Source organism: Carassius carassius, chromosome 32 (genome assembly GCF_963082965.1).
Source record: "Carassius carassius chromosome 32, fCarCar2.1, whole genome shotgun sequence".
NCBI lineage: Eukaryota > Metazoa > Chordata > Actinopteri > Cypriniformes > Cyprinidae > Carassius > Carassius carassius.
In genome coordinates, this window is record NC_081786.1 from 28,526,864 (window position 1) to 28,552,690 (window position 25,827).

A 25,827-nucleotide genomic window follows, 5' to 3' on the forward strand; every position below is an offset into this window, starting at 1 on the left:
TTACTCTTTGTGAAATCAACTCAACTCAAAAGTCATACTTTTATAAAGCACTTTTTAAAAGTGCAAGGTACACCTACAATAGGTGCTGTGCATATCAAGCAAAAAAATAAAAGACCATACTAAAAACAACCATCCAAATCATACAGAAAAGACAAGCATATTCAAATGTCAATATAAATAAATATATCAAAGATGGATTTTAAAACATCAATTGAGCCTTCATCTTCAGTGGTAAATTATTAAAATCTTAGAGCTGCCACTGAAAAAGTGTGATTTTTCTTTGCACTTTAAGGTCAAGGTGCATAATACAGAGCTTGTCTAATGAGTAAAGACATTTTAAAGGTTTATAGAGTGTAATTTCACCAAATAAATGCTGAAAATGCAAACAATGACACAATACCCGGCTACACATTATAATGACATGTTTATCCCAGTATTTCCCAGAAAATACTAAGGTGAGAGTGAGAATTAGTTGCTATAAATTATGCACTCAAGATAGAAGGATTCAAAGAAACATGACAGACACATTTCACTCACACTATAAAGTTAGACTCTATGGATTGAGACTGAAAGCCTGAACAATAGACTGAGGTCCTTGATAATAGGGAATGGCACAGTGAACTGTCATGCCAATTTACAAGTTGGCAGGTCTTTGGTGGAGAGCCACACATATTGTTAATTTCCCCCTCTTGGCCCCACTTGGCCACCAGTAAGGAGTAAATGAAGTTGCCCTCGGCCCCCGAGTCCACAAGGACTGAGCATCGGAAACTTGGCCTCACTGTAAGAATGCGGGGGGGGGGGGGTGAACACCACAAATAATTCAATGACAGTCATATTGCCTGCGTGGTCTTGGGCTCAGGAGCAGGTTCAGTAAAAGAAGGGGCAAGAGGTAGAGCTTAATGTACTCTTTATCCCAAAGAGGCCTATGTTGAGCACACAGCCAGCCATCCTGATGACAAGATTCTCTAGATCAGGGCTTTCCCTGACCCAATTAACACACCTGGATGAGCTAATTAAGGTCTTCAGGATCACTTCAAACTTCCAGGCAGGTGTATTAGAGCTAAACTCTGCAGGAAATTAGCCATTCAGAAGCAGGACTAGACACCCCTGCTCCAGATCATCACATTCCGCCAAAAGGTCATAGGTGTAAACCTCCTCCAGAATGTCATCTGGAAGCTCTGCAAGATGTTGTCCTACTGAGGTCCCACATCTCACCCTCAGGAAAACTTCAGGGTACAAATTCAGTCGCATAATTTGAAACCAATCAATGCAGATGGAGCAAAACTACATAATATGCCAACTACTGATAATATACAAACAACTGGTCCAACTGGTCCATGGAAAAGAAGTTGGCCGGAACACAATCAAGCCTGTCTTCAGTCCAGAACAGTGGATGCAACTGTCAACCAAAAACCTACTACATAAACTGGTCTCAAAGATATTCACACCATATTATGTTTGACCCTTCAAGTTCATTATAATATTGTCCTAGTTTAGTCTTTAGTGGAGAGCCCCACAGATTGTTCACTTCCCCTTTAGTGGCCCCACTCGCCAGTGGAAATTAAATTGCCCTTATCTCCAGAGATTACAAGGACATAGCAATAATGATAGTGTAGCAACAATGTTTCTTTTAATACAATGAAGATGAGCCGGTGTGTTGCAAATTGTCTCCCCTGTTCATTTAATGTTTTGATGTTGTCTATTTTAACATCAGTTTTAACTACTGTAAACTCAACACTGTTAACTTATGACTGTCAAACATTACTTGATTTTGGAAATCTAATCTCTGACTCGCCTGATGCCATTTGGAGTGGATCTTATACATGTCCACCGCAGTTCGCCTTGAACATTATTGATAATCTGTGTTGAACGGCCCTTCGATGCGCCACAGAAGTCATCGCAGGAGACAAGGGAAGTGGCCTGGTGTTACTATCAGGATCAAGTCCTGTTTACTCTCTAAATTTACTCATCCTTCGGACTTACCTACTGGCATCTGGCCCATCTCTGGTCGTTTTGTGGCAAGACACATGCTGTAGAGGCCCTATCAGTGGATTATTCCGATTGCCTCTGGCTTTCTGGACGCGCCCGTGCGCCCCATCTCTCCCTGGCTTGCGGTGGAGCTAACCACGGCATTCTCCATCTACTGAACTGAGGCCATCCTTTGCCTTGCAAGTCCTTCAGAATGAGAAAAATTAACTTTCTTTATCTTGCATGACTTTTTTACTTCAAAGGTTTTGGATTTTACATTTTTGACGGAAACTTGGGTTAAAGAGGGAGACTTTAGTCCTTTTTCTGAACTTGTTCCTCAGGATTACATCATTATAATTGCCCAAAGGAATCTGGATGTGGAGGAGTACTTGCAGCCGTTTTCAAATGAAAGTTTATTACACGTGCCATTCCGACTGGTATCTACTCAAGTTTTGGGGTACAGCTTCTTCAAACAGATTTGGTACATCAAGTTCTGTGTGTTAATATCTATCGCCCACCACGTATTAACAATGCCTTTCTATTAATTATCTGATTTACTCCAAGGTTTGATTACATCTTAGTGTTGGGTGATTTCAATATCCATTTATGTTGCCCCACTAAACCCCTGGTAACTAAATTAAAAAATCTTATTGACTCATCTGGTTTTGTGCAGTGGGTGCAAGAGCCTACTAATGCTCATGATCACATGTTGGACTTGGTCCAAATATTGGACATTGAAATAAGTGAAACTTGTTTTTCTGACCACAGACTGGTATTTTCATCCTCTCATTTTCCCAATCCAGTAGTTTCTTCAATGAATCGTTATTTCTCCACTCAAGTGAGATATTTGCTGCCTCTTATGCTAAAAATTTATTCACCTGTGCCTGAACTGTCCTCTCCTATGCAGGAGGTAAACAGAATTTTTAATTGCTTCAATCAAAAATGTTTATCTAGTGTACTCTACTAGAGTCTTATTGCTTAGAAAGGCTTGCAGAAGAGCAGAGTGAAAATGGTGCAAGTATAACTTATAGGACTCATATGAAATGTGGAAAAATCGTATGTGTATCAGAGAGCTGTTAAGGCCACCAAGTCCAAATATCTGAGTTTATTGTTATTATTACAGTTTACACAGACCTAAGACCCTCTTCTCCGTTATTGATTCTGTGCTCAGTTCCGTCAATTTTTTTTCCTGATGCTTCCCTATCACTGTGTGAACAATTCTATATATTATTTGATGAGAAAACCATTCCATTAAGATCTAACCTGCCCTTGGGGAATTTTGTTCAACCTGAGAGATCAAGTGGTTTGTTGCTGTGGAGCGATTTTCAGCCTGTTTCTTTTGAATCCTGGTATTGGGTATTGTTAGGTAAAATTAGGTATTGTTGAATGTCTAAGATCATCTTGATCTTCTCAAGAAATCATTCCATCTAGATTCAAAAATAAATAAATAATTAAATACTGTTGGACATTATCTTTTTTTCCATTTTGAATACTAGTCTAATTACTGGGGTTGTTCCTGACTGCCTAAAACAGCTACAGAAACTCCATTATTAAAAAGGCCACCTCTTGATTCTTTAAATTTTTATAATTTTAGGCCTATATCAAACTTGCCATTTCTTTCTACGATTTTTGAGAAAATTGTGTTGACCCAGCTGTAGTCCCATTTGCTGTCAAATAATATATATTTTTTAAATTCCAGTTTGTTTTTAAGTCTCAACAATTATATTTTACTAGAAACAGATAAAGGAAATGTTGTGGCTTTGGTGCTTTTAAACTTAAGGTCTCCATTTGATATTGTTGACCAAAACAACTTGATTTCCAGGTTGGAGAGCTGTGTTGTGTTACAGGGCAAGGTGTTGAAATGATTTCAATCTTTTTTAACAAATAGAAGTTTTAGTGTTTCCATTGGTCAACATAGTTCGTCCTCATGCCCACTTGCTTGTGGGGTGCCACAGGGCTCAATTCTTGCCCCAGTTTTATTTTCTATATTTATGCTACCGATGGGTGCTTTCTTTGAGAAATAAGGAGTGTCCTTCCATCTATACACAGATGATACTCAGCTGTATTTTTACAAATATGGTTAAAGCAGAATCTTTTAGTGTTAAATGAGAACCAAAACGAAATCATTTTTTAAAAGATGTAACTTCTTTTTTTTATCTCATAACCAAGCCCCATTATATCTCTGAGGCAATCTCTATCCATAGACCAAATAGGTACCTAAGATCCAGTAATCTTGGTCTCCTCTCTGTTCCTAGATCGAGGTTCCATTGTAGAGGTGATCGAGCCTTCACTGTTGCCGGTCCTAGTCTATGGATAATTACCATATAATTACCAGCTTCTATTTGATCTGCGCCCTCTTTACCAGTATTTAAATACCTGCTTAAAAAACATATTTTGTCATTAGCTTTTATTTAGCCATGTCACTTGTATTGTTATATTGTGTTTTGATGTTTAGTGGTTTCTTAGGTTTCATTTTTACTGTATTGTACAGCACTTTGGATCAACCGGTAGTTCTGTGAAAATCCTTTATATAGAAAGAAAGAAAGAACGAAAGAAAGAAAGAAAGAAAGAAAGAAAGAAAGAAAGAAAGAAAGAAAGAAAGAAAGAAAAAAAGGATCAGCCCCACTGTAGGAAGGCAAGGAGGAAAATGGATACCATAAAGAATTCAATAATCATTATTCTTACATGGTTTTGGGCTCAACACAGGATGAGCATGGAGAGTGGCAAGAGGTAGGGATCCCTTGTTGTGCAATTGCTACAAAGTCAGTCATCCTGATGGTAAGATCATCTAGATCAGGGCCTATTTTTTAATCAGTATGCCAGGTTTTTCAACAATTTCCCCTTGAGACCCTCAGGGTCTTGTCCTCCCTGGCTGGCATTGCTTCAGTTGATCTGGTGTATATGTTCTGGAGGTCACTGACTGTCCACTTCTTGGAAATTTTGACGAAGACTTGCTCTTAGATTGCTTTACCTACTGTGGATATGTGAGTTTCTTGGATCCGTTTAAAAGTTTTTTGCTTTTCTTTTGAAAACATTAATTGGCATTGCTTTTTTACTTGCATTTTTTTTTTTTACTTTTTAATCCGCTCACAAAAAGAACTGTTCTGGGTTCCTGGTATATTCCGCCTCATATAAATGCTCATTTGCATTAGTGCATAGTACATCCTCAGAAAGAAAGCCCTAATGTCTCTTTCTATCTCTGTTTTTATGTCCTTTTTGTTTATTTTCTCTACGAAGTCAGACATACCATCTGCACCTACAGACTGCAAGATGTCCACCCATGGTTGCTGCTATGATGGTGTGACGGCCGCTGGTGGTACTCATGGGGAGGGGTGCTCCAACCCCCCCAGCAATAGTAAGTCATAATATAATATGTCAGAGCATTAGAAAAGTGTCGTAGTCAAGACCATCTTATTTGAGTTGAACCCAAGAGAGGGGTCGAGTCCAAAGGGACCAAGCCCATAAAAATATTTGACCCAGGACCACAAAACCAGTCATTAGGGTAAATTTTTGGAGAGCTTTGGATTTCATGAGATCTACACATTCCAAAAAAGTTGGGACAGGTAGCAATAAGAGGCCAGAAAAGTTAAATGTACATGTAAGGAACAGCTGGAGGACCAATTTGCAACTTATTAGGTCAATTGGCAACCTGATTGGGTATAAAACGATCCTCTCAGAGTGGCAGTGTCTCTCAGAATGGGCAGAGGATCACCAATTCCCCCAATGCTGTGGTGAAAAATAGTAGAGCAATATCACAAAGGAGTTTCTCAGAGAAAAATTGCAAAGAGTTTGAAGCTATCATCATCTACAGTGCATAATATCATCCAAAGATTCAGAGAATCTGGAACAACGTCAGTGCGTAAGGGTCTATGCCTAAAAACCATACTCAATGCCCGTGATCTTCTGGCCCTTAGACGGCACTACATCACATACAGGAATGATACTGTAATGGAAATCACAACATGGGCTGAGGAATACTTCCAGAAAACATTGTCGGTGAACACAATCCACCATCCCATTTGCCATTGTCGGCTTAAACTCTATAGGTCAAAAAAGAAGCCATATCTAAACATGGTCCAGAAGCATAGGTGTTTTCTCTGGGAGAAGGCTTATTTAAAACTGTTCTGTGGTCAGATGAATCAAAATTTGAAGTTCTTTTTGGAAAACTGGTACGCCATGTCATCCAGACTAAAGAGGACAAAGTTGTTATCAGCGCTCAGTTCAGAAGCCTGCATCTCTGATGGTATGTGGTTGCATGAGTGCGTGTGGCATGGGCAACTTACACATCTGGAAAGGCACCATCAATGCTTAAAGGTATATCCAAGTTCTAGAACAACATATGCTCCCATCCAGACATCATCTCTTTCAGGGAAGTCCTTGCATTTTCCAAAATGACAATGCCAGACCACATACTGCATCAATTACAACATCATGGCTGCGTAGAAGAAGGATCCGGGTACTGAAATGGCCAGCTTGCAGTCCAGATCTTTCACCCATAGAAAACATTTGGCGCATCATAAAGACCTAAGACAGTTGAGCAACTAGAAGCCTGTATTAGACAAGAATGGGACAACATTCCTATTCCTAAACTTGAGCAACTTGTCTCCTCAGTCCCCAGACGTTTGCAGACTGTTATAAAAAGAAGAGGGGATGCCACACAGTGGTAAACATAGCCTTGTCCCAACTTTTTTTAGATGTGTTAATGCCATGAAATTTAAAATCAACTTATTTTCCCCATAGAATTATGCATTTTCTCAGTTTAAACATTTGATATATCATCTATGTTGAATTCTGAATAAAATATTGAAATTTGAAATTTCCACATCATTGCATTCTGTTTTTATTCACAATTTGTACAGTGTCCCAAGTTTTTTGGAATCAGGTTTGTACAAATATACCTGTGCTACTTAAGACTGCTTTTGTGCTCCATGGTCACATATGTACAAGACCAAGACAATGTAATTCTCAAGGCCGAGTCCATGACCAGATTTTGATGGTCTTGGTTTATCATGGACTTCATTTTGATGACACTGCTCTGGTCTCATGTTTGATTTGGACTCAAATGAGTCTCGACTACAATACTGGCAATTGAAAAAAATTAATCTAATCTAATCTAAATTAATTGGCTAATCAAACTCTGTATAACAGATTGCATATTTTCTCTTACCCCTCGGCTCCTCAGCACAGCATTCTCGGTCCTGTGACCTACCCCATACAGTTGGGCCATGTGATAATTGGACATCCCGTTACTACTACGACCGCTCTTCCTCGCACTGCATTCATTTCTGGTATGGTGGCTGCCATGGCAATAGCAACAACTTTGCCTCAGAGGAGGAATGCCAGAGAATGTGCCTGAGATCCGAACTGAGTCAGCGGGACCAGGCGCATGTCTTGTCTTTGCAGCATGGTGGACGTCGCTTCCCCGCACGGATCCACCACAGCTCTAGTGGTGCGTCCCACATGCACCGGGCTATCCGGCTGGACCCCAGTGCCATGCAGCAGAGCAGCCCCGCTGCCAGGTAAGTTTCTTCAAATTGCCCTGGATCGCTCTACTCCTCTCCCAGGCCCAAACCCCTGCAAGTTCTCTTCTGCTGTCTGCCCTTCATGCCCTGCTGAAGAGCCGAGAGAGGAGCCGCAGGCCATGCACAGAGACTTATGTGTGTTAAATGCATATTCTTTTCACAAAGTTAGCGATAGTGTGCATTGCTTCACTAACAGAGTTCTGCATATGTACACACTTTATCCAAAATTAACTTTTTGCCACGTTTGCCAGTATTTCCTTCTGACTGTAATAAAAAATAAAATTTTCCCTTATGACAATAGTTTACACAGAACATCATATACAGGCTAGATTGGTTTCTCAGGAAAAAATTTGCTTCTCAAAAGAACTTGATGAGACTTCCCATAGACAAAGCTAACATTTCAATAGCTAATAGTGTTTGTATGTCTTTGATTGGAATTTTAGACTATCATTCATAAAGTTTAACCATTTGTGAGACTAAAACTAGTTGTGATATTAATTTAAGTTCTCAAATAAATAACTGACCAACTAGCAAGTTAAAGTTGGACCCTGTGTACACTCTCTAAAACATATTTGCAATTTGAATGCAGCGTAATGTCATTTTCATGTATTATGACTTGCCTCACGCTTCTTAATCTTACTAATCTACTGCATAAGTATACACACACTCCATGTAGAAGTTGACACTCCTCACTGTGAAGTGCTGGACATTGCTGTGCTTTTGGAATTGTTTTATTTTCCCTGACGCAGACTGTTATCCTCCTCTTTCTGTTGCTTTAGTGTTGTTTAGTTAGTTTTAGTTTACCTCCCCCTTCCATAACCAGGTGTGTGTGTGGAACATGATTCATTACACCGTGACTAATAAAATCTGCTGTGGGGTCCTAATCATCCCTGACTGTTTGTGTGTCTCTCCCAAGTCCTGTTCTTACATTGTAGCTGTAGTATGTGAAACAGATTGTTGTAGAGTAGAACACCTTACCAATACACTTGCTGTGATTTCGCCAAGTGTTTACGTTTAGTATCCTTGTTGTTCCTAGAACAACATTCCAATCAACCCGTCAGATTTAAGGTTTAAAGTTGACATGTTCATCAAACAATTAACTGTCTTTAAATGTTCCAGGGCCAACAATACATGTTACATGATGGCTGCATTTTTTGATTTCCACATCCTAATACTAACATATGGGGCACTATTTTAACGATCTAAACGTAAAGTGTAAAGCGCACGGCGCAGGTGCACTCAGGGTGTGTCCAAATCCGCTTTTGCTATTTTAACGACGGAAAAATGTTTGCCATGCCTTGACGCATGGTCTAAATGGGTTGTCCCTGTTCTCTTAATGAGTAATGGGTGTTTTTTGGGCGTAGCGTACAAAAAACCAATCAGAGTCTCATCTTCAATTCCCTTTAAGAGCCAGTTGCGCACATACCATGACTGATTTGCTATTTACACAACAGAGTTTGGCAAGCGCAAAGACATAACGCGTCTCTGAGATGAAACGGAGCTGTTTGTGTGCAAGCAAATAGATAGCCTAATTCTGATACATGTGATGACTATCAATTATGACATGTAGGCATTTATATATATATATATATATATATATATATATATATATATATATATATAAATATATATATACAACCCGAATTCCGGAAAAGTTGGGACGTTTTTTTAATTTTAATAAAATGAAAACTAAAGGAATTTCAAATCACATGAGCCAATATTTTATTCACAATAGAACATAGATAACGTAGCAAATGTTTAAACTGAGAAATTTTACACTTTTATCCACTTAATTAGCTCATTTAAAATTTAATGCCTGCTACAAGTCTCAAAAAAGTTGGCACGGGGGCAACAAATGGCTAAAAAAGCAAGCAGTTTGAAAAGATTCAGCTGGGAGAACATCTAGTGATTAATTAAGTTAATTGATATCAGGTCTGTAACATGATTAGCTATAAAAGCTTTGTCTCAGAGAAGCAGAGTCTCTCAGAAGTAAAGATGGGCAGAGGCTCTCCAATCTGTGAAAGACTGCGTAAAAATTTTTTGGAAAACTTTAAAAACAATGTTCCTCAACGTCAAATTGCAAAGGCTTTGCAAATCTCATCATGTACAGTGCATAACATCATCAAAAGATTCAGAGAAACTGGAGAAATCTCGGTGCGTAAGGGACAAGGCCGGAGACCTTTATTGGATGCCCGTGGTCTTCGGGCTCTCAGACGACACTGCATCACTCATTGGCATGATTGTGTCAATGACATTACTAAATGGGCCCAGGAATACTTTCAGAAACCACTGTCGGTAAACACAATCCGCCGTGCCATCAGCAGATGCCAACTAAAGCTCTATCATGCAAAAAGGAAGCCATATGTGAACATGGTCCAGAAGCGCCGTCGTGTCCTGTGGGCCAAGGCTCATTTAAAATGGACTATTTCAAAGTGGAATAGTGTTTTATGGTCAGACGAGTCCAAATTTGACATTCTTGTTGGAAATCACGGACGCCGTGTCCTCCGGGCTAAAGAGGAGGGAGACCTTCCAGCATGTTATCAGCGTTCAGTTCAAAAGCCAGCATCTCTGATGGTATGGGGGTGCATAAGTGCATACGGTATGGGCAGCTTGCATGTTTTGGAAGGCTCTGTGAATGCTGAAAGGTATATAAAGGTTTTAGAGCAACATATGCTTCCCTCCAAACAACGTCTATTTCAGGGAAGGCCTTGTTTATTTCAGCAGGATAATGCAAAACCACATACTGCAGCTATAACAACAGCATGGCTTCGTCGTAGAAGAGTCTGGGTGCTAACCTGGCCTGCCTGCAGTCCAGATCTTTCACCTATAGAGAACATTTGGCGCATCATTTAACGAAAAATACGTCAAAGACGACCACAAACTCTTCAGCAGCTGGAAATCTATATAAGCCAAGAATGGGACCAAATTCCAACAGCAAAACTCCAGCAACTCATAGCCTCAATGCCCAGACGTCTTCAAACTGTTTTGAAAAGAAAAGGAGATGCTACACCATGGTAAACATGCCCCGTCCCAACTATTTTGAGACCTGTAGCAGAAATCAAAATTGAAATGAGCTCATTTTGTGCATAAAATTGTAAACTTTCTCAGTTTAAACATTTGCTATGTTATCTATGTTCTATTGTGAATAAAATATTGGCTCATGTGATTTGAAAGTCTTTTAGTTTTCATTTTATTAAAATTTAAAAAACGTCCCAACTTTTCCGGAATTCGGGTTGTATATATATATATATATATATATATATATATATATAAAATATTTATTTATTTATTTAGCCTACAACAAATCTTATGCATTGTGTTACGTTCCACCCAGTCTAGGATAGGGGAAAGCAACATTAAAGTAAAAAAAAAAGTAAACAACATAACTGTGATACAACAATTTATTTGATGTAACACAAACAAGGAAGTATTAAGTCTTCAGGAGTGGATGAAAATCCCAAAGAAAATACAGTAATAAAAATGCCTCTATTGCGACCAAGTCTACACTTACCTAACCGAAATAAAAAGGAAATAAACAACAATATAATTCCCTTACTCCCTCTCTAGTTTAAACAGGAGAAAATAGTTAAAAAAAGAGGGCACCCACTCCCTAGAACTTCCCTATTTGGTATTTTATAATATATATATTGAAAACAGAAGATACGTTTCCACAATTGGTATCAAAATAAATACAGAAAGAAACAAGTGTCTATATCAATGTAACAATGTTAAAAAGTTAACGGCAAGGCAAATAATTAAATCGAAAGGTTTTACACTCATTCACAACTGAACAGCAGCAAAGCTTAGAAACAACCAACTATTAGCTAAAGCCCCAAAACAACAAAAGAAACACGCACTCTCTTCCCTTGAGCACAATGAGGCTTTCTTGACAAGACCACTCCCCAAACGAGCATCCTTCAGTCCAGGAGATCACCTTCACCTGGCTTTACCTGGGATTGTGGTCCGTATACAACGTAATGGGATTACAGCTTCCACCAACATATACTTCAAAATGCTGAAGTGCCAGCAACAGAGATAGTGCTTCTTTCTCGATAGTACTATATTTTCTTTGACTCTTCGTAAACTTTTTAGAGAAGTAAGCTACAGGGTGTTCAACACCAGAGTCATCCTGCAGCAATACAGCTCCAGCTCCACAGGCACTGGCATCCACTTGTAACTTGAAAGGAAGTGAAAAGGTAGGAGCAGACAACACTGGTGAATTACAAAGGAGTATCTTTGCAGAATTAAAGGCCTGTTCACATTCAGGTCCCCACAAAAATTTTCTGGCCTTACTTAGCAGATCTGTCAGTGGGGATACCACCGCTGAAAAATTCCTACAGAACCCACGGTAATATCCAGTCATCCCCAGAAAACGTCGGAGCTCTCTCTTGTTGGTTGGGGTGGGAAAATCAACAATGGCATACACTTTGGCATCAACTGGCTTAACTTGCCCTTGTCCAATCACTTTACCAAGATAAGTGACCATAGCTTTAGCAAATTCACACTTCGCCAAGTTTAAGGTCAATGATGCTTCAGCCAACCTCTTGAAAACTAGTTCCAAGCTATTTACGTGATCCTCCCAAGACATTGAGTAAATAACCAAGTCGTCCAGATATACCTCACAATTGGGCACCCCTGACAAAACTCTCTGCATGAGGCGTTGGAAAGTTGCTGGGGCATTTCTCATCCCGAATGCCATAATGGAATATTGCAGGAAGTTATCAGGGGTGACAAATGCAGAGATCTCAGAGGCCCGTGGGTTCAAAGGTACCTGCCAATACCCCTTTAGGAGATCAAGCTTGGTAATGTAACGAGCAGAGCCTTCTCAATCTACACAATCCTCCATACGTGGCATGGGGAAGGAGTCTGGTTTTGTTACATTATTAACCCTACGGTAGTCAGTACAAAATTTTACAGTTGAGTCAGGTCGATATCGTGTTTCAACACTGTAGTCTGCATTGGCACATCAGAAAATAAAGTAGAATACTTGTGGATCAGATTTACAATGTCCTCACATTGTGCTTTAGGAAGATACCAGAGATATGATTTCAAATCACTCAAAATGGAGGAATTATTTAAGCGCATTGTCAGGCCATGAACATCACTATCGGCCAAGCCATCATTTACAGGATTATATACCACTTGCCTGACACTAGTGGACAAAACCGATACAGGTTTTGGTATTGACTCTGGAGATACCGACCTTGACACGTAGGCTTTCAACATATTTATGTGACACAACCATGTTTTTCTCTTACGGTCTGGGGTACTAATCACATACTCTGTGTCACCAAGCTTTCTATCAACAACATAGGGGCCCGAAAATTTTGCTTGCAAAGCTAAGCCAGGAACAGGAAGAAGGACAAGCACTTTTTCACCAGGTTGAAAATTACGCACCACACTTTGCTTATCATAATAAGCTTTCATTTTAGCCTGTGTTTTAACAAGATGCTGTTTTGCAACTTCACATGCCCTGTGGAGACGTCCCCGAAAAGAACTGACATAGTCTAACACTGACATGGGTAAAGTGGTCTTAGACAGCAACTGCTCACTAAACAACTTCAATGATCCCCAAACTGTATGGCCAAAAACGAGTTCTGCAGGACTGAAACCCAGTGACTCTTGAACGGTCTCTCTAATTGCAAACATGAGTAAAGGCAATCCCTCTCCCCAGTCTTTTCCTGTATCAAGACAGTATGCACGAAGCATGGACTTTAAAGTTTGGTGAAACCTTTCAAGTGCCCCCCCCCATTTGGTAGCTTGCACTCCACTCATCCTCATCAGAATATTGTCGCTTCCAACAACGCATTAGCACATCCCTGTCCCAAAAATACCCTACTCTAGTTTTAGGACTTCTTTCACCAGCACAGGTGGCACTTATGCACTTAGACAAAGTGGGATCAGACTTTTGTGCTATAGCTAATTGTTTTCTACCAAGTGTTAAAGGAATCTTCTCTACTTCAGTCAGGACGTCAAGATCAGATTTAAAAAGTTCAGGGTCAATAGACAGCTTTACTTCCACCGGCTCACTCGGAGGAATCAAGAAAGAGTCTGAAAGTTCAACAACATCATCATATTTACGTGCCTGAGCATGAGTCACAGCACAAACAGGAAAGATGGAGGGAAACTTTTCTGCAATGTCATTTGGACCACAAGCAGTAGGAACATCCGTTACCACAGGACAGGGAAAAACCTTACCACCTGCTAGATCATTTCCTAGAATAAGACTTATCCCCTTCACTGATAACTGAGAACAGACAGCTATCTTCACAGGCCCTTCAACCAGATCAGACTTTAAATGGACTTGGTGCAACGGAACTTTGACACAACCCAATTCAATACCCTGTATTAAAACACTTTCACCAGTATATGACTCAGATGAGAATGACAGAGCACTCTTCAGAATCGAAGACTGTGCACTTCCTGTGTCCCTCAGCATCTGAATAGGCTTATAGTCAGAACCAACAGAAAGAGACACAGAGCCGTTCAAAATGAAAGGTTCATATACTTTGGACTCAAGTGGAGAATCAAAACTGGACGCACTCTGAACAAACGCTATACTTTTAGTCTTGGCAGCAGAGCTTTTCTGCTTCCAGGCCTTGCACTCAGAAATTAAATGGCTGGGTTTAAGACAATAAAAGTAAACACGCCCGTCTCCATTTAATTTAGCAACTGGGTTACGACCACTAGCGACTGGCATGTCATTTCTGTATGAATGAGGACTTTTAGGCATGCCTCTCTCCCTACTCTCATCCCTAAAAGACAGATTCCTAGTTGGACGTGGTGAAGAAAACACCTGTTTATGGGTCAACACAAATTCATCACAAATAATTGCTGCATCCTGCAAAGACACAACCCTTTTCTCATTCAAGTGAACAACAATTTTCTCTGGGATGCAACGCTTGAAATCTTCCAACAAAAGCAATTCTTGCAGCTGTTCAAAACTATTAACTTTGCTAGATAAACACCTTTTTTCAAAGTGATTTTTCTTTTCTCTAGCAAATTCTACAAATGTCTGATTGACTGTTTTTGACAAATTTCGAAACTTCTGGCGATAGGCCTCAGGCACAAGCTCATAGGTTCGAAGTACTGCAGATTTAACAATGTCATAGTCTAAAGACTGCTCTATTGGCAAAGCTGAAGAAACCTCCTGGGCCTTCCCTACTAAACTACATTGCAGTAACAAGGCCCACATCTCATTTGGCCACTTCAAATTAGCAGCCACTCGTTCAAATGCGGTGAAATAAGCGTCAACTTCGCTCTCACGAAATTTTGGCAGTAATGCAATGTTTTTACTTACATCATAGCCTGATTGTGAATCTAACATTGAACGATTAGGACTTTGCACAGGAGAAGTGCCAGAGGGAGCTCTAGGTCATGGCAATGGAACAGGCTTACTCTGCATTTGCTGAGCCTGTAAATCTAGCTGCCGCAATCTAATATCATGATCAGCATGTACCTCAATAGCCCGAAGCCGGATTCTTTGAGCCTCACACTCTTGTTTCCATATTGATAGATCTAATTTCTTTAGTTTAAGTGCCATCTTTGGATCATCACAAGATGCAACACTTTTAGAGTCAAGGGGAAGCTCTTGATCTATAGTTTCCCCAGCAACATCTTGTACATCTTCGATCACCTCTTTATACTCTCTTGGCAAAATACCCTCACTAACTAGCTTCTCAAACAGTTCATTTTTGATAACCTGCTTAATCGCTTCTCTAGGTATTTCAATGTTAAAGAAATCAGCTATCAACAATAAATCTTTCTTTCTACAACGATTAAATTCTTCTGTTGTAGGGCTAAGTGTAAATGATATAAGATCAAAATCCATACTGTCCCTAGCACAGAAGTTCCTCTTTCACCAAAGTCAAAAATAGGCAAGCTATATACACAAAAAAATGGCAGTGATCATAACAAAGGCTTACCTCCTCTTTTAGTTGAAAAGGAACATAATGAGTATTGAGGAGATCCCTACCAGTTGGACGAGCACCCAATTAATGTTACGTTCCACCCAGTCTAGGATAGGGGAAAGCAACATTAAAGTAAAAAAAAAAGTAAACAACATAACTGTGATACAACAATTTATTTGATGTAACACAAGCAAGGAAGTATTAAGTCTTCAGGAGTGGATGAAAATCCCAAAGAAAATACAGTTATAAAAATGCCTCTATTGCGACCAAGTCTACACTTACCGAACCAAAATAAAAAGGAAATAAACAACAATATAATTCCCTTACTCCCTCTCTAGTTTAAACAGGAGAAAATAGTTAAAAAAAGAGGGCACCCACTCCCTAGAACTTCCCGTTTTGGTATGTTATAATATATATATTGAAAACAGAAGATACGTTTCCACAATTGGTATCAAAATAAATACAGAAAGAAACAAGTGTCTATATCAATGTAACAATGTTTACAAGTTAACGGCAAGGCAAATAATTAAATCGAAAGGTTTTACACTCATTCACAACTGAACAGCAGCAAAGCTTAGAAACAACCAACTATTAGCCAAAGCCCCAAAACAACAAAAGAAACACGCACTCTCTTCCCTTGAGCGCAATGAGGCTTTTAAATTTTCTTGACAAGACCACTCCCCAAACGAGCATCCTTCAGTCCAGGAGATTACCTTCACCTGGCTTTACCTGCACAGAAATAAGGCATGGGGGGGCAACCACGACTGCCACCTAGTGGTCTGGAAGACATAAAACATATGTATACAGAATAAAATTAGTCTGTAGAACGTAACACATTGCAACCCTTTAATTTTTTATATTTGGCATGTTTGTGTGCTGCTGTGCATCCCTGTGTTTAATAAGCAGCATATACGTTCTTTAAAAAACAAATAACATTGCGCCAGACTTTAGACAAGGTTTGAGTTGGTCTATGGCGCAGTCTATTTTCAGCTCCTTAAAATAGCAATGTGCCTGAACACAGCTCTTTTTTTAGACCAGCACGCCCATGGGCACACAAATGAACGCAAATGCATTTGCTAATTAAATGACGTGGCGCTGGACGGGAAAATGCGAACGGCACCAGACTGAAACTAGCGAACACACTTGTGCTGCGCATTGCGTCACATTGCGCCGGGTGTATGATAGGGCCCCTAGTCCTAAATAATAAAGCATCAAATAATAAATGGTATTTCCTCTATGGATCAAGGAATTGTATTCATTATGTTTTCATCCTTGAAAGGCAATTCTAGAAGACAATGCTATTCTTTCACAAAGGCTGTTGATGAAGTTGTCAAGTGGTACAAACAGTAATCACTTTTAAAGAAGTAATTTTGTTGTCTTATCCCGAGAGGCTAAAACTTGATGCTACTTACTAAACAATTTATCCAGGCCTGCCTATCCCTCATTTCCTCTAGTGTTTGTCTTTGAGAAATATTCCTGATGAATTGTCATGTTGTTTTAGACAAACAGCAGTAAGCAATATGAATGAAACAAGGCACAAAATAAGCGATATTTGATTAATGTTGTCAAAAAAACTTTTTGCTGTCAATTTTTGTAACCATGTGTATACCTGAAATTTTCTTCCCTGCTTTGAGTAAGGAAAGAAGATTTAGGACATTGAAATTCACTGCTAGAACATGGTTACAAACTGATCTGAGAAATTGAAATATCGAGCGCTGCAGTGATGATCAAGTCAATTAAACTGCAATTAAACAATTAAAATGCAAACTACAGGTTTTGACCCACAAAACTTTGTCATCCCTGCAGCACTCTGTGGTTGGTCCATAATGGAAGTTCATACACATTAACCATCCAGTTTATAACCTATTTAGATCTTTCATCTGGATTAGTTAAAATTGGATGGCAGGTTCCTTTAGATGAGTTCCCCTCTCCCTGTGGTCTCTTGTGGGTGAATTGTCAGAGTGTTGGTCTGGTGTTGTTCTTTTGGGGATCCTGTATTCCAGCTGTAGCCGGTCAAGGCTGATCTTTATGCTTGCTGTGGTGACTGCAGCACATGCTTAGCCATTCCCAATAGTACAGCATAAAGTCATATGTTTTGTTTTCCTTTCTTTCTCTCTTTCTTTTTTTATGCATGTCTGTCTGTACACCCTTCCCTTTTGTTTTTCCCCTTTTGTCTTCCGTTTCTGTACCTGTGTATGTTTCCTCCTGCTGTCTGTACTCCTCTGATTCAGTTGGACAGCTGTAGGTGTGAGTATAGACAAGTCGGATCCCTCCACGGTGGAGGGGCTGGTTGGTCAGCAGGTAGTGTTGCCCTGCAGGGTGAGTCCTCGGCCCTCCTCCACTGTGATGGTGGAGTGGAGACGGGATGGTGTCCCTGTTGACCCCACCAGGTCAGTACCTGATGCACTTACTTTGTCCTTCTATACACAATTTATGATATGGAAATATCATATAAATCTCTTAATATTTTTATCTCTTAATAATACTGTTTCCAAACCTTTTAGCTGTTGCATATACAGCAGGTAAAATAAGTATTGAACACGTCATCATTTTTAAAAATAATTATATTTCTAAAGGTGCTGTTGACTTGAAATTTTCACCAGATGTTGGTAACAACCCAAGTAATCCATAAATACAAAGAAAAAAATCTAACAAATAATTTCAGAAATTTAAGTTCTGTGTAATAAAGTAGAATGACACAGGGGAAAAGTGTTTAACACTTTTGTCAAGACTCCAGCTGAAATCTATCAGTAATTAGAAAGCAATCCTTCCCCTCATCAGTGGAAATTAATATTAGTGGGTTCAGTCCCAACACCTTCAGTACCAAGATGATGAAGATGAAACAATGCAGGACATTTCACAGAGACAATGGGCCTAAATCACAGCTGAGCAATGCATGCCAATAGTTTCCCCTACAGGAGATGTCTTAAAGCTGTCATTACCAACAAAGACTTTTGTACAAAGTATTAAATACATTTCGGCAGCCATATCACCCAGGAGCCCAAGACTGGTTTCCCACTGAAGCTAAACAGGGCTGAGCTGGTCAGTACCTGGATGGGAGACTCAAACTATAGGTTGCTGCTGGAAGAGGTGCTAGTGAGGCCAGCAGGGGGCGCTCACCCTGTGGTCTGTGTGGGTCCTATTGCCCCAGTGTAGTGATGGGGACACTTTACTGTCAACAAGCACCGTCCTTCGGATGAGACGTTAAACTGAGGTCCTGTCTCTCTGTGGTCATTATGTCTTTCGAAAAGAGGGCCTCGGCATCCTGGCTAAATTCGCCCATTGGCCTCTGACCATCATGACCTCCTAACAATCCCCATATCCTCTGATTGGTTTCATCACTCTGTCTCCTCTCCACCAGTAAGCTGGTGTGTGGTGGGCGTTCTGGCGCACTATGGCTGCCGTCGCATCATCCAGGTGGATGCTGCACACTGGTGGTGGACGAGGAGATACCCCCTGACAATGTAAGCGCTTTGAGTGCCTAGAAAAGCGCTATATAAATGTAAGGAATTAATTTCTGAGATGAATTGTATTGTTTTCTTTGTATGTATGGATTACTTGGGTTGTTACCCCCAACTGGTGAAAATGTCATGTCAAAAGTATCTTTAGAAATATATTTAGTGAGGAAAAATAATGACATGTTCAATGCCTATTGTACCTACTGTATATTCCAAAACCTTGGGTAAATAATTACATTATGTAATCGTATACTTTATGATGGTATAGTTTTGTTTTAATAGAATAAAATCAGTGTGAACTTACTCATTTTGTTTTCAAAAAAACAAAAACAAAAAAATTACAAGTTTGTAATCACACATTGCTTTAGACCAGTTCTAATCTAATCCATAATTCATACTTTTAAAATGTCATGATTTCCAGTTAATGTGATTGTAGCTTTGACTAGCATATGTTAATTGTACTACAGTTGTCTTTGACAGTGTATGCACAAACTGAAATACATATTTATCTTTCAAAAATATTACATTTTACATTGTGATGTGTACTTTGAGAGAGATGAAGCTCGACTGCACAAAAAGCCTGTTGTAGCTTGATTTATTGCTACCTTATAGTACCTTGTGCCTGTAAACATACTTAGTAAGTGCACTTTTGGCTGAACTATTCCTATACCGAGTCTTTGATAGATTTGTTGATGAGTAATTACTCATTCAGGCATCAGCAGCAGTCGGACGGCTCTCTGTGGGTGGGTCCTATAACATTGCAGGATTCTGGCTGGTTTCTGTGTGTGGCCACGAAAGACCGTGACAGAGATCACCGCTACATTTACCTGTCTGTCTCAGGTTAGTGATATCCAGTCTCTTCATTTACTTGCTATTATACAGGTTTATACTTATCACTATTGATGACATTTGGGGTTAATGTGATTTACATGATTATTCCCATGAGCAAAATACATTTTCTTTCAAATACAGGAGCATCTCAGAACGGTGGAGGAATTTCAGAGACAGATTCTTCCCAGTCATACACATCACAGTCATCTTCCAGGTACAAGACATCCATCAGTAAATGTTGGTGTAATTATCTATCAGCATATGTTCTCAGTCATGACTCACTGTGGCCTTCACGTTTGTCAGGTTCAACATTGACTATTCGTCTCTGGTCGAGGCTCGAGCAGGTCAGACGGCCAAACTGCGGTGCGCTGTGCTACCAGGCTCTTCCATGCACGCTGTGACCGTTCACTGGAACAGAGCCGGACAGCCGCTCAACTCGCTCAGGTGGATTTATCTGCACACGTTCCTGTGACTTTCTTTCAAATCTTAGTGAGCTGACTTGCTCTATGCTGTCTACATTGAGCTACATCCTATGCACAATAGAACCCTAAAAGTGGGATTGATTTGGAATGCACTAGATAAGCAGCCACTCTGTGTGACATACAAATAGCAAAGGAGACTCAAACAAGACACTACAGTAAAAATACTGTTTCTTTGTTTTTTCATGCATCTGTCAGTTGTGACCCTGGACCACAAAACCAGTCATAAGGGTAAATTTTTTCAAAATTGAGATTTACATTTAGTCATTCAGCAGACACTTTTATTCAAAGCGACTTACAAATTGGGGAAATTGGAAGCAATCAAAAACAACAAAAGAGCAATGATATATAAGTGCTATAACAAGTCTATTAGCTTAAACGCAGTACACATTGTAAATCATGAGAAAATTCCCATTCTTGACGTTAGTTCTTCTTCTTCTTCTTGGTTTTAACGGCGACTGGCACCAACGTAAAATAGGTGCATTACCGCCACCTCTGCTCCGGAGTGTCACTCAGAGTTCTAAATTCTATATAACAACCCGGTCTCTCTTATAAAATCAAAGAATATTTTACTATTTATTTCACTTGCCCATTTATTAAAACCTTAAAATTAATATCCTGAATTCCATTTTTCCTTATTAATGACGTTAGTTACCCTTTGTTACCGCCTTTACTGACGTAGAAAACACATGACAACAGTGTTGTGGACAAATATGGAAGCAGTGTTAATTTCGTTAATGAAGACGACGACGAAAAATATTCGTTAACAAACATTTTTTCTTTGACTAAGAAAAGACTTTGACAAGCTAAAAATAATATCTGATGACGAAATTTATGCCGCGTTTTCATTAACTAGACGAGACTGGACTATAATGCTATTTGAGGACTACCGTACATTCAAAATGCATCCTATAGGCTATTGTCTTTCAAAATGTGCGTCCCTGTCATTGGATTGCGATCGGATAAGGCCCGTCTGCATACCTAGTCTCAGTATGGCAGCCGCAGTGGATGGAAAGACTAATAAAACGCGAGCTAGGATCTGAAACGATGGCCTCAGCACCCGAAGGAGTAGGGATGAGGTGACCAGATGTCCCGTTTTTCCCGGAAGTCACAACTCGTTGTCGATTAACTCAAAATTAGTGATTAGTTGTGACGAGTGGGGATGGGCCGAGGGACATGGGAGCGAGGCCGGTGGAGTGATTGGAGATGAACTACACCTGTTCGACCCACCGGTCTCGAGGCCCACGGAGGAGATGGAAGGATATAAAACTGGAGCGACGACAGTGAAGGACGAGAGAGGACCAGGCCTGGGCTTTTAGTTGTGTTTTGGTTTTTATTTGTGTGCACCAGTCGTCCGTGAGGGGCTGGTGCGCTGTTTTGTGTTTGTTTTGTAATTAAAGTTTCATTTTGATTGTCCGCCGGTTCCCGCCTCCTTCTTGCCGAAGATTACAAAGGTTGTTTATCATTACAGCGGTATAGGCGAAATACGCTGATAGAAGTTCTCACATACAGTGCGCTATCAGTTCTCAACTCTCAAATACACACACATCAGTCCAAATGTTTATCGTGTAGAGTATCTCACATAAATACAGTAGGTTATGGATTAAGTGAACGTGTGAAAACTGAACGTGTGTCAGTATTTCATGCATGCCTTCCGTCTTAAAAGGACCACATTACAAATTAAATACCTATCTGACATTAATGTTAACCAACAAAAGATGTTAAATAAATGTATACATGTTAAGTAAAACCTACAGTATCTGAAAAAAATTTTCTATCTGTTTGTATCTCTATTGTATTTGTCTTATTGTGCTTCTTTTTATATATATATATATATATATATATATATATATATATATATATATATATATATATATATATTTTTTTTTATATATAAGTTGCTCCTTTTTCACTTCTGTTAAAAGGATAGTTCACCCAAAAATAAAAAATTTCATAATTTATTCAAGTTTTTCCAAATTCTGTCCTTGATTCAAATTTCTCATAAGCTTAATTGATTTGGTCTAAAGAGAGAAGAGAGAATTAATTATTATTTGATTATAATTTGAAAACTACATATAAAATAGCTACCAAAATAAATGTTGGTAACTACAGCTTGGCTAAACTATTGACTAGTGACTAAAAGTTGACTAAAATGCAATGACTTTTCGTCGACTAAAACTAGACTAAAACTATGAAAGACTCAAATGACTAAAATGTGACTAAGACTATTAAGCATTTTCATCTCAAGACTAAGACTAAGACTAAATCAAAAAGGCCTGCCAAAATTAACACTGTATGAAAGTAGTGTCTAGCGTCCAGCAAACCACTAGCTTGCTTCAAGCTGTTCCTTATTTACTTCTTCTTGCACGTTTTAGCGTGGATTGTGTTACTTATTTATGGAACATAATTACTTTTTACAATCTGCCACTGGTTCTGTCGACAAGGACAGCTACCGTAAACGTACGGACCAAACAAACCAAGAAGAGTTTTGGACAAGAGGTCTTTACAGAAAACGTATGCTATTATAACGATCAACAAGATTAGTATTATGGGGCATAAACGCCAAACGCGGGGCATCACGTCTCTAAACCTGCGCGAGGACGCGTCTGATCCATAGTCTGAACGCGTCTTTGCATCCGTTAAATCCATGATTTATCTTTCCGTCTGATTGATGGCTGTCAGCAGTCGGGTAGAAGACAACAAATCCCATCATTCCACGTTCCTTCTTAGCGTCATCAAACCATGCAATTGTTATTGTTTTGGTTGTGTGCCCTCTCGTGGCAGGTCCTACAACCTGTACCTTTAATGGCTTGAATTTTTTAATGGATTGAAAAAACACCAGTGTGGAGGGATGTGATGTGAGTGAGTGCAGGTACAGCTGCAGATTTATATATCATCTGAAAGTTGAATAAATAAGTCTGTTAGGATAGGACAATATTGAGATACAGCTATTTTAAAATCTGGAATCTGAGGGTGCAAAAAAATCTAAATTTGGACACCTTTAAAGGCTCTTTTCTCAATATTAAGCTGTTAGCAATGCATATTACTAATGAAAATTTAAGTTTTAATATATTTACAGTAGGAAATTTATGAAGTATCTTCATGGAACATAATCTTTACTTAATATCATAATGAGTTTTGGCATAAAATAAAAAAATATAATTTTGACCCATACAATGTATTGTTGGCTATTGCTACAAATAAACCTGTGCTGTCACAATTGACATCTCCGGCTTTTTGGCTTTTCAATATGGAATTTTTTTTTTTTTTTTTTTTTTTATCAGACTAGTGGAAAGAAAACATCCAGAATAGACTTTCAAGTGTTTTATCTGTTTGTCTGTAGATTTCAATTAGAGTAGATCTCTTTAAAGGCTGTTTTCTCCTGCACTGAGCCACAAACCTCCACTTCAGCAGCAATTACAAACACCAAACGTCACAGTATTATTCCTATCTAGATTCTGACAGGTTTGCAGAGGGGTTTGCTCATTTATCATTCACACTGATTTATGAAACAGATGTACTCCTAAAAACATGTTGAAAATGATTTACTTAACTCTAGTTCAAGTATGAACATTTTTTATTTTATGGTGTTCATTTTAGGTAACGATAATAACCCTGATCATTTGTGCTACTGAATGAAATACATGTGTACATTTTTCCTGCCGCCTTTTCATTGCAGTGCATTCTGGGATTGCCTTTTTTGTCATCATGTGCTTTTCTCTGACATCTGTTGAGATGTTAAATGTCTCCTAATGCAGGCATTCTCAGCACTCTGATGGGACACTGGTGATTAACCAGCTGACGTCAGACGATTCAGGGCTTTATACCTGCACCATCACGGATGCCCAGAAGTCTGAAGAACGCCAAATCCAGCTCAGGGTTTTTGGTGTGTCTTTCTTTCCAGTAAATGAATCAAATGCAACACACTTTGAGTTTTCTGTCTCTGCAGTATGTTTGTAATATTCTCCCGTTTCTCCAGGCGACCTCAGAATCACTAAAGCCCCCACAGATGTCCATGTGCCGCAGGGCAGCACTGCTCAACTGCCCTGTGTGGTGACCGGAGAAAATGTGAACGTTGGCTGGTCACGGTCAGTTCAGAGAACATGTTTTATAGCTAATAGTTTGAGTGCGAAGAAAGCATTCATAGATCATCTGATCTTGCTTTGCCTGTCTCTCTGGACAGGAATGGTGTGCCAGTGCGACCGGACGGACATCATGTGCTTGTGTCAGCAGATGGGACACTAATACTAAATAATGTCCAGTCAGTGGATGAGGGAACGTATACCTGCAATGCCTACACTGGGACATACTCGGTCAGCGCAGCGGCTGAAGTGCGACTGGCTAAATCCCCTCAAGGTCAGTGGAGTGAGAACGAGAGAGCAAAAAGCTGCAGTTCAAACAAAAATGAAAATGTATACGTTTCTTTTTTCTATTGAAGGCAAAAGAAGATATTTCAAAATAAATGTTAGCAACTACACAGTTGACGGTAGCTATCGGCTTCCATTGTAATTTTTTCCATACTATGGAAAAGTTTCTTTCTTCGGTTAAACTCAAAAGAAGATCATATGAAGAGCTTGTGTAACTAAGGGCTGACGGTAGCCATTGACTTCCACATATATTATAAAAGTCAGTTGCTACCATCAACTGTTTAGTTACCATCATTCTTCAGAATATCTTATTTTCTGTTCAGCAAAAGACGGAAACTTGTACAAGTTTGGAACCACATGACGGTGAATAGAGGATGAAGCTGTGAATCAACACTTTTCATTCATTTTTACATTTCACTTTAGTCTCCACAGCTGCAATAGACTGCATTTTAATTGGCTTTTTTGTTCATTTCTGACTCTGGACTGCACACCAAATTAGTTTGCCTTTCCCCCTCATGGTAACGTGAGGACACGTGCTTGTGAATGTATTTTAATGTGTCTGACTGCATCTGCAGATTTCAGTGAGAGTCTGGTGTTGTCGCTGGACTGCGTGGATCATCCTGAACTGGCGAACTGTAAGCTGATTGTGTACGCACGTCTGTGCTCCAGCCAGTATTACTCCAGTTTCTGCTGCGCCAGCTGTGCCAGATATGCCAGGGACAAAGATAGACCTGGACAAGCCAGATAGATCATATGCAGTGAATCCCTCGGCCTCATCGGTCGATTGAGACTGACGTTGACCCGCCGTGTACAGAGACTCACCTCATGATTAAATACCAGCAACACCTGCTGCTTCAACTCCACATCAACGCTGACCTCAGGCATTCAGTATTCCCGGCCCATTCAGATCAGAGCTTATTTATCTTTGTGTGTCATCCCTGTGTGCATTTTTGAACTGTTTAAGTGCAAATGAATGTTCAGTTTGGATTATTAACAGGTAATTGACAAGAGCTGTCTTTATTGTGCTGTTGTTGTAACATGTATTAGGACATGCAGTTGAAACAAAACGGTTTCCATAATTAGGAAATGCTTTCATGTATTTTGAATGTGTAGACTGCAGTGATGCACTGAAATTCAGGCAACGAAAATACTCAGCCAAAAATGAATTGTCTGTTTTGGCTGAAATGTTTTTGGAGGGCCGCAATCGTTGACGTTGAATTAGTGCTTCTCTAATGGAATTCCAGTTAGCTTTACGCTTTAATTGTTACTTTTAAAATTAAACAATAAATGTG

At 39.5% G+C, this 25,827-nt stretch overlaps 1 protein-coding gene across 3 annotated transcripts in view; it reads left to right on the forward strand.

Moving 5' to 3' along the window:
- paplna (papilin a, proteoglycan-like sulfated glycoprotein) overlaps nt 1–25,827 on the forward strand; it is a 55,108-nt gene extending 29,281 nt beyond the window's left edge. For all 3 annotated transcript variants that reach the window (XM_059520901.1, XM_059520902.1, XM_059520903.1), the window contains 10 exons: nt 5,206–5,323; nt 7,151–7,487; nt 17,632–17,790; nt 19,571–19,698; nt 19,831–19,903; nt 19,993–20,133; nt 23,927–24,054; nt 24,148–24,256; nt 24,352–24,524; nt 25,111–25,827. In XM_059520901.1, coding sequence (XP_059376884.1) covers nt 5,206–5,323; nt 7,151–7,487; nt 17,632–17,790; nt 19,571–19,698; nt 19,831–19,903; nt 19,993–20,133; nt 23,927–24,054; nt 24,148–24,256; nt 24,352–24,524; nt 25,111–25,283 — 1,539 coding nt within the window. In that variant the 3' untranslated portion in view covers nt 25,284–25,827. The remainder of the gene's footprint in view (nt 1–5,205; nt 5,324–7,150; nt 7,488–17,631; nt 17,791–19,570; nt 19,699–19,830; nt 19,904–19,992; nt 20,134–23,926; nt 24,055–24,147; nt 24,257–24,351; nt 24,525–25,110) is intronic.